The 10,152-nt window shown below is 36.4% G+C and overlaps 1 protein-coding gene across 2 annotated transcripts; it reads right to left on the minus strand.

Moving 5' to 3' along the window:
• Window positions 1-6,023: 6,023 nt before the first annotated feature.
• LOC141661934 (glycine-rich RNA-binding protein 4, mitochondrial-like) lies at window positions 6,024-8,410 on the minus strand. 2 transcript variants are annotated; one of them, XM_074468966.1, is made up of 4 exons: window positions 8,143-8,410; window positions 7,022-7,090; window positions 6,818-6,924; window positions 6,024-6,699 (listed from the first exon to the last, which is right to left on the minus strand). In XM_074468966.1, the coding sequence occupies exons 1-4, from the start codon at window positions 8,354-8,356 to the stop codon at window positions 6,634-6,636; spliced, it is 456 nt and encodes a 151-aa protein (XP_074325067.1). In that variant the 5' UTR covers window positions 8,357-8,410; the 3' UTR covers window positions 6,024-6,633. The 2 variants fall into 2 exon arrangements, with proteins under 2 accessions (XP_074325067.1, XP_074325066.1); XM_074468965.1 differs by having other exon boundaries at window positions 6,024-6,713; window positions 8,143-8,405.
• Between the last annotated feature and the right edge of the window lie 1,742 nt (window positions 8,411-10,152).

Here is a 10,152-nt window from a genome sequence, read left to right on the forward strand (position 1 = left end):
AGCCTTCCTCTGAAGAAGAACCACTGCTCCCTGGAATCGGCTCCCTAATCTTTCCGCGAAGGGCTGCTCTAGAGTTAGGGCTACCCGAGGGGGCCTTAGCCTTAGAACCGGAACCCAGTGACTAGAACTTGATTGAGACCTCACACGAGGAGTCGAGGGCACAGATCCAGAAGCTTGTCCGGATGGATCCATAATAGGTAGCTGTCAGGGGCAAGATAGAAGACTTGGATCAACCACATCCGTCCATACGCCTAGAGCATCTTTAATCCCCCTCTTCCAACCTATGGTCAGGTTAACAGGGCGCATCTCATCATCATGCTCGTCCATCATTTTGGTGAACATAGAGGATTTGTGGTAAGATCCCACGAGGTCCTTCCATTCCTTCTTCCTCCTCTCCTCCGAACTGGCATATTTCCTCTCCATGACAATCAGCTTACCCTCTACTTCATGAGATTTGGACTCCCACTCCCCCGCAAAGATAGTCATTTTATTTATTGAAGTCTGCAGTGCAGCATAGTCGCCTCTCATATTGACAGCCTGAGTGGAGGACTCCGCGAAGTAGGCATTGGCCTGACAAAGAAACCATGAGTATAGTTATAAAAAGTTTAAGTATGAAGGGCTGAGTCCTCAAGGAGTGATTCCTATAATGATTTTCAAGTTCTAAGGAAAAATGCACTTAAATGAAATTGATACACAAAGAAGTGTACCTGGTACAAGGCTTGAGCCCCCAGCATCTCATCATCGAGGAGCTTCTCACTAGAAGAGACAAATAAGAGATCAGGAGGAGTGATGCAATTCTTCGACCACTCAAGGGCAAAGCCCGGACTACTGAGCACAGAGTCATTGGTGGATATACCCCATCCTGTTTCAAAGGGCGTCATCGCATTCCCGTCAAAGTCTTTAGTCCTCTTCTGACCGGATCTTGATGCCTCAAGAAAGGCAGGAATCTTGGGAATACGGTTGGCCTTCTTGGCTGCATCTCTGGCCATCCTACCCGTAACAACATCGCTCGTGTTGGATTTGGCATCGGGAACCTCAGCAGCTGAAACAAGGAGAAAAGAAAGCATATATAAGAATAAACTTGCACAAAGTTAAGAAGAAATGGAAATAAATACCATATATAGAGAGGCTACTAAGGCCAGCTTCCACAAGCTTGACTTCTATTATGAACTCCCAATAAGGGGTTCTCCCGTCATCATCAATGGGGAGATCTCGGGCTAGAAGCTCGACATCCGAAAGATTAAGAATAAAATGAGAACTATCAACTGGGCTGCTAAAGTCATGTCTGAAGTACGTCCCCCAGTCTCCACCCTTCAATTTAACAATCACAAACTTCTTGTTCCACTTGTGGTTTGAGTCATTTAGAGAGTTGGTGTTCACCGTATGAGGAACATGAGCTCTGTGTTGTATCACGACCCAACCAGGTCGACTCAAAGGAAAAACCTTCATCATGAAAATACTACGAAATATCGTCACACTCAAGGGGATGCCCAGGTCATGACACCTCACTATGAACAGAATAATGAAAGACCGCCCGTTGGGGTAGAGCTGACATGTATGAATCTTGAGTTCAAGTAGAAGCCTCGGAATGAAAGGGTGCAGGGAAACCGTAGCCCTGACTTAAGGGCTGCTTTGAACACAAATAGCCTTTGGTGACAGAGGTTACAAGCCCTCTCATTCGGCTTAGCTTTGCGAATCTTTAAGCAGTCGGGCCAGGAGTAAGTTGACTTAATCTCTTCGACATCCTTCTCACGGAGCATACTTCTGTGATGAACGCATCAAAATGGACCGTACTAGGGTACTCATTCTCCCTCTCGTCTAACATACTCTTCAGACTGTTTGAACAACAGTTAATGGAGAAGGGGGAGACAAGAGTTATACCTTGAAGGGAGCAAAGAGTGGCTCTCTTGTGCAGAGCTTCCTTCTGAGAGAAAGAGGACTTGTTAGGACCTTGTCCGCGAGATATTCTTGAAGAGCTTGAAGAAAGATAAAAGCTTTAGAGAATTTGAGAAGTTGAGAAATGAAAGTGTGAATGAAAATGAGCTCTTCCCATCTTCTTTTATAGGAAAAAGGTCACCAGCTACATCAGGTCGTAAGTCTGTCTGGTTCGCGCTAGCAGGTACCTCATTAAAAAAACAACAGAAATGGTGGAGAAGAACGACATAATAAATGACAAAAGCGATGCAAGACCGCTTATCGTATCAGTCCTCCGAAAAAAGCCTGGCTGAAACTAAATACAAGTCGTTAGTCTTAACTAAGGGATGATTATGTTAATCACCATGATTAGCAAAACTAGTAAAGATTCAGACAAGATTAGCTTTTCAGCTGAACTCACAAGTACTACAAGAACATAACGTTCTCCTCCTGACGGATCAGACTACCCTGCAGGAGACTTCCAAGGTTCATTAAGACCACTACCAGCCGACCAACCCACAAATGGGGGGTATATGGCCTACCAGGAGCCTCTATAACAGAGCCATGACGGCCATAACTTGCTTCCTTAGCACTCCCGGCCGACCAGCCCACAAATAGGGGGCATATAGCCGACCAGGAGCCTCTGTAACAGAGCCATGACGACCACAACTTGCTTCTGTAGCACTCCCGGTCGACCAGCCCACAAATGGGGGGCATATGGCCGACCAGGATCCCCTCTAACAGAGCCATGACGGCCACAACTTGCTTCCGTAGCACTCACGACCGACCAACCCACAAATGGGGGGCATATGGCCGACCAGGAGCCTCTGTAACAGAGCCATGACGGCCACAACTCGCTTCCGTAGCACTCCCGGCCGACCATCCAACAAATGGGGAGCATATGGCCGACCAGGAGCCTCTGTAACTGAGCCATGACGGCCACGACTTGCTTCCGGAGCACTCCCGGCCGATCAACCCACAAATGAGGGGCATTTGGCCAACCAGGAGCCTCCGTAGCAGAGCCAAGACGACCACAACTTGCCTCCGTAGTGGCCTCGGCCTACTAGACAACAAATTGAGGTCTTTTGGCCTATAGAAGCTTCTGTAGGAGAGCCCTGAGGCCTTCAAAAGTTGCTCCGGAGGCACTCTTGAGGGGTCCTTTGGAAATTTCTCGAAAAGGATAACTCTCAGCAGAATCAAGTTTCGTGAAGACTAGAACGTCCACGAGAACGAGTTTGTTGAATAACATAACATCCTACAAATGAGGTTTGGACAAGTTCAGTGAAGTATAAGACTTCCTATAAGAACAAGTTCAATAGAGCACATAATATTTTGCAAGAACGAGTACAAAACGTCCACTAGGATGAGTACAGAACGTTCACTGAAACAACCGTAGCAGAGCCATGAGGAACTCAAAGGCAACCATGAGATTAATTCCATGGACAACCAAGAGCAACAAGGGCATGACAAGGTATGTGAAATAACTTACTCTGAGTAAGAGGTTTAAAAAAAATAGGGGGACAACACAGAGTAGGGGGACCTGCTTCAGGCCGACCAGGAGGTGGCCGACCATGAGGCTCTCCTCCAAGTGGACGAGTAGCCCACAATTGAAGGCATGTGGCCGAGCAGGGCCTCCTACAGCAGGAGGTTCTGCTCGACTCCGGTGACCCCCCTTCGAAATTTTTTAAAAATTTTGAAAAAAATGGAAAAAAATCAGAAAATTTTGAATTTTTTAAATTTTCAGGATTTTAAAATTAAGCCCAGATTAGGGCCGATTAGTGAAATTAAGCCCATATTAGGGCCAATTAGTGAATATTAAGTGTAATTAACCCAAATTAGGGGGAATTAGTGATTGGTATGATGAAATTAGCCTAGATTAGGACAGTTTAACCCATTCACTTATAATTAGTGTGAATTAGGGATGATTAGTGTCTTATGCATACCGATTAGTCTTGATTAGCCCTGATTAGGGTAGGTTAGCCTCGATTAAGGCCAATTAATGCATTCTAGCTTAAAATTAGGCTCTTTTAAGCCTAATTAACAGCTTATACATGTAAATTAGCCCCAATTAGGGCCGATTAGGGCCAGTTAGCAGCTTTCACCCTATAATTAACCTTGACGAAGGTTAAGGGGTGATAAACACTCGCTTTTCAGTCCCGAATAGGGCCATTTAGTATTAAACATTATCCAAATAGCCTGTGCAAAGGCCTTAAATGTGTATACACACACTAGCAAGTCGTTGTAAATGTGTAGGTCATTCCACACTTTACGATAAACGACGATACCCATGAAGGACCGACAACCATGAAGGGCCGATACCCGAGAAGGGCCGAAAGTACCCGCGTCGCAATTAGACCATTATAACTTCCACGAAAACTCGAGCAGTGTTCACGGAAGTTGGGGGGCAAATGATATGGATAGAAAATACATCACAGAGACACATTAAATGTCGCATTAATTACACTTGGGCTTCTTGTCTGAAGTCCAGTACAGACATGTCTGGTCCAAACTCATAGCAGACTCAAGACGATCCATGTAGACAAGGCCCACCAGCTGAGGTCGTTAAGGTCAACGAACACAAGCTGTTCACGAACTAGGCCCAATAAGGCTGGAAGAGCAGAGACATTTGTTCAAAACGGACTCAAAGTCCTACACAGAAGGTTCTGCAGTTCCTTCCCTTATAGAACTCCTAGTTACCATCTAAGTTGGCACAAGTCTCCCAACACAAGTCTAACCCTAGACTCACCTCTATATAAATGGTTCTGCCCCTCATCCTAGAACTACGTTTTTGGCTTAATTCTCTATAACACAGAGATACGTAGGCATCTTACAAGGACTGATAGTCCCGAACGCAAGAGCAGCCATTAAAGCTCGAAACTCATCAAACCTAGCATTAATTACTAACGCACTCAGATTTTTATTCCACAACACATACTTAAATTAATACAGTATTTTAATTTTAATAAATATTTATATATATTCTAATAAAGGAAATTTCGTAAAGATTAATCAGATTTCAAAAATTAAATCGATCAAGTACTTTAAAGGAGATTAATCGATTGAATCATAAATTTTTAGAACACTGTTCATTTACAATAAAGCTGGTATTGGTATTTGGGGGGCTAGTAAATCATATAGGTTTAATGAAGAAGGGTGGGATACCGATGGCATGTTTCTGTGCAACTTATAAGTGAGTTTATAACTTATAAACCCATAATAACTTATCGATGATTATTTGTCGGCCCAACTTATAAGTTGAATTTATAACTTATAAGCAGATAAGTTAAATGTTAGCAACAACGTACTTTTTCTCAATTTATTATAATTTTTTGTTTTTATATTTATTTTAGTTTTGAAATATACTCCCTCTGTCCCTCCGAAATGTTTACATTTGGGTTGGGAACAGAGTTTAAGAAAAATGTCAAGATAGTGGAGAAAAGTAAAAAAAATGAGTATAATAGTAGGACCTATTAATATTATATGTATAAAGTGGGTATAACGGAGATAAGTAATGGATGTAGTTATTTTAAAAATTATAAAAAATTTACTATTTTTGGAAATTTTTGTAATGTAAATAATTGGAGGGAACATCCAAAAAAAGAAAGTGTAAACAAATGGGAGTATATTTGTAAATGTTAATCTAATATTAAATTCACGAATTAAGATAATTATATTTAAAAAATATTTATTTTAGTTCATTTAAGTAAAAAATTCTGACTTATAAATAAAATTATTTAAACACTTACGTAACTTTTAAGTATTTATTTAATTATCACTTATAAATCACTTATTTATTTTAAATTATAAGTTATTTATTTTAAAATTTTCCGAACGGGCACTGAATGTTTGAATCAATGTGATAGAAATCTGTGTGGAACTTATATGCCATCTATGAATATCAAATGTCTTATGAACTCATAATTCATTTTAAAAAATCTACATACTGATTACAAGAATTTCATTCTACAAGGAGATTGGTGACATTCTACATATAACATACTGATTTCCGAGCCTATTAATAACTTGAAAATTGAATACAGCTTAACTCACTCATTTCAAAGATCTATGGATATCTCCTGACAAAATAAAAAAATCTATGGATATCTCAATTCTGTGAAGATAGCTCTTTTTTTTATGTTGGTAATCACTAAAAAAATACGAAGAATCATGAAAGAAATTGTATTTGATGCATACATCGTAGAGATAACAATTCTAAGAGCAAATCCAACAATGTCTTAATTAAAGCCTTAAATATAATATAAAATATTATGTCCTAGTAACTTAGGACATATTTATCTTACTTCAACTCCAACAATGTGCCTTATTCTCATTATATATTTAATATTTTATTCTTAAAAGTTTACTTTCATTATTAAAATACAATATATAGTAGAGAGAGAAAGAGAGAGTGTACAATAATATATAATAAAATATAAAATAGGGCAATGAGAAAAGTGACTTAAAAATAAGGCACAAAGATGTCCAGTGATTAAGGCATCACTAGGACACCGTTGGAACTACTTTTCTTGTCAAATGCCCTAAATTTGATTTAGGAAATCATATAAGGCACCTGTTGGACTTGCTCTAAGCAAAGACTATCTATTCTTCAGCAAATTCTTAATGTTTCAGTAAAAAATTGAAGTTTTGCATCTGTTTATGCAGCATACAATTGCTTACTGTCACAATTTTAGTATCATATGGTTTCTTTCGGCTCAAAATTTATATGGTGTTCCCTTTTCCGGGCTTTTGCAAGATCCAGGAATTGTGATTCTCACAGAAATGAATCTGCCATCAAGAAACTGATATAGTATCAGGTATTCAGGTCTAAACTCAGGATATATATTTATTGACCCTAAACCCCTAAATTGCCGAAATATTACAAGTCCATATTAGTCCTTAATACCTTTCCATTCATCTCCTTTGCAGCTATTTCTGCTTCCTCGCTGCAGGAAAACCAAACATATGCAGATCCAAAGGGTTTCCGAGTCTTCTTGTCTTTTAAGATATTAACTGTACAGAGGTCATAAAACAATTACATGCTCTTAAGCGATTGAAGAACAAGATATTGTATGCAAATATATTCATGAAGCAAAATTCGCAAGCTCACCTCGACGAACTTCACCAAATTGAGCAAAAGCAGTCTTTAATCGTTCCTCTAATATAGATAGTGGCAATCCTACAGTAGCCAAAAATATATACTTCATTAAAGTCATAACAAAAAATTATAGCGAAAAATCAAGAGATCCTAATATTCTAATCTTCATTCCCTGTGACAAACTCAAAACTCCAACATTCATTATTAGAGATGCAATGAACATATATAATTGCTGACCTCCGGAGTCTGACCATAAAAAAAGAAAACATGGTTGATGACTAGTTTTCCAAGAGTAAAAGATCCTATCACCTTAATGTTTGTACAAGATCAATTTACTGGACTTCTCCAACAACTTATGCTCCACTTATTTGAAAGGAATGAAATGAGGAAAAATAAGAGTGCAAATTTTATGAAACAAGGTTTGTAAAGGAAATGACCAATGAGTAACAAAAGGTACAAGTAGTCATTGCTAGATTACAGGGATTGGGCATCCTTATAAATGCAATGGAGAAAAGAATAACAGTTATAAATATACATAACCAAATGGCACAACAAGGTTTTTGGGATTGTTAGTCATCAAACTATTAGAATTTAGAATCGATGCACCCTAACATATAGTCTATCTACTACTAGCCCATTAGACTCTCTCAACTTCCCTTCTAAACTACGATTGGTAAAATAATCCACAACCTGTATTCTTTTCCTGATAATTTTCCTCAGTACCGTTTTAGGCTATGATTTCTTAATATAATCATTCAGTAAATAGTTTGCATTAGGTAGTAGTTTAGGATGCTCTCATAACTTCCCCGGTCTCTTACTCCATACTATCTTCCCTAATGTCCTCTAATACTTCCCCCTTCTTAGTAGCATTATCGTGTAAATTGCAACATAGTGATTACAACGACAAGCTTACCATAATCTTACACGTCGAACAAAAATAAGGATTATACAACACATTGTCTCTTAATGACTTCCATTGTACAGCAATTCTTTCACACATATTATAGTTACAATTTACATAAATGAATACTCCTAACACAATCTCTGAAAAATAGAAATCGCATTCGAAAAAACCACTTAACAGAAAAAATACAACAAAACAAAGATAGATACAAGAGTAATGCGTTAATTACCTTTAATAAGAACTATATTAGAGGGAGACACTTCATCATTTGCGCTGGAAAAACACCTGTGTGTTTGCAATTTATGTTTTGATTGAGCTGAAATTTCAATATTTTGTGTTATGGGTTTTGTTAATTTTAAAGATTTAAGATGATTAAGTTCAATTTTTTTGTGAAATTGAAAAAATGAAATTAAGAATTGAGAATGTGAAGTATACAGAGCCATGCCTTTCAGTTGTGATTATGCCCTAATTTATTTTGCGTCTATGAATTCGGGTCCTGACACGATGACCCGCCCAATTTTGTGTGTGGCATAAGCATAACTCGTAATTGGAAAAGCCCATACTGTACATGAAAACGAATTGAGCTTATTTTTTTGAGAATGAATTGTTTTAAGCCCAATCGAAGGATTTTTTAAATTTGTAATATTTTTGGAATTTAATTTTGGAAATATATATAAAGTACTCGTGTGAATAAGTTCCCGCTTGGTTACAAAATTTTTTATAAAGGGTTTTATATCAAATTGTCCACCGGACTCGTTAAAATATATCAAGTAGCTATTCAATTTCCATGGCGACTCATTTAAATCACTAAAATACTAGTATATATCACTCCGTTAGATTTTTAAAATTTTTTTTTACGGAAAACGTTAACTTTAAAAATTTGTAGTCGTATATTTTTGTTAAACAACCAGACACATGAAATTGAGATAAATAACTAGAGTTTTAATTGAAATGACATATTATTTTCATCTCTTTGTTGAATTTTACTTAAATTAATACTGCAATTGCTAACCAGCTTTTATTTTACTTGTGAAAATAACGATTATTTTAGGACCAATTAAACAGATATAGAGAGAGACACTCAGATTTGCTGATAAATCATAATAATCAAAGAAATACACGGCAAACACAACATTTTTGTTAAAAAAATTTAAAAAATCTAATGGAGTGATATATACTAATATTTTAGTGGTTTAAATGAGTCGCCGTAGAGATTGAGTAGCTACTTGATATATTTTAACGAATTCGGTGAACAATTTCATATAAATTCCTTTTCATAAATAAATAAAGTGAGATTAAGGTTAATGAGAAAACGCCACAGAAAATTGATTCTTCATTTGAAATTGTACCCTCGTTTCAAATATTTAAACGGCATCGTAAGAATTATCACTCTTTTAAAAAAATTATAGATAAAAATACATGTTTACATTAAACTCACAAGATTTTTAAAAAAATATTTTTTTTTAACTATATAGTAAATAAAACACCTACCATATTAAATTTCAAATGGAAGTAACATTTTATTTTAATATTTAGCACAGAATAAATATAGGATAGCTATAGTTTTACATGTTAAATTACAAATATTAAAACATCAACCCAAATAGATTTAACCAAATTAGGGATACAAATAAGTATTAATTTTTTAATGAATAGATAAGATTTCTTAAATATATGAACAGTGGTAGGGATAAAAAGTTCGAAAGTCACGTGGGGATGATGTAACTTTGGGCTAATTAAAATTGATATGAATACATCCATTTTATTAATTACATAATGACTAATAAAAATATGACACGTGTCATTTTTGAACCATTTTGAGATAAACATTTCTCTAACTATAATATTAACAAAAAAAATATGAATTATCACATGTTTAATATTTTAACTACTTTACTAAAATTCTAAAGTTCCCCTCCCGGATACAAGTTCCACATAATAAATTTAATTAATGAATCAAAAAATTATTACTATTACTAATAATTAATATTTCTAATATTTATGCATATTAAATAATAAATTTATAATATAAAAGTGAAAATCATCTAATATATTACAAAAAAATCGGTGCTTTTGTCATGGCTAGTAATATCATATATTATATTTAGAGCACGTACAGGCCTAATTTGTAATCGCAAAACTGATTAAAATATTATAATTTATTCATTCAAACACATTACTTGTATAACTCACCTAAATGTTAGTTAGAGTCAATTTTCTGTTATGTTTAACTGCACGA

The sequence above is a fragment of the Apium graveolens genome, chromosome 5 (assembly GCF_009905375.1).
Source record: "Apium graveolens cultivar Ventura chromosome 5, ASM990537v1, whole genome shotgun sequence".
Taxonomy (NCBI): domain Eukaryota; kingdom Viridiplantae; phylum Streptophyta; class Magnoliopsida; order Apiales; family Apiaceae; genus Apium; species Apium graveolens.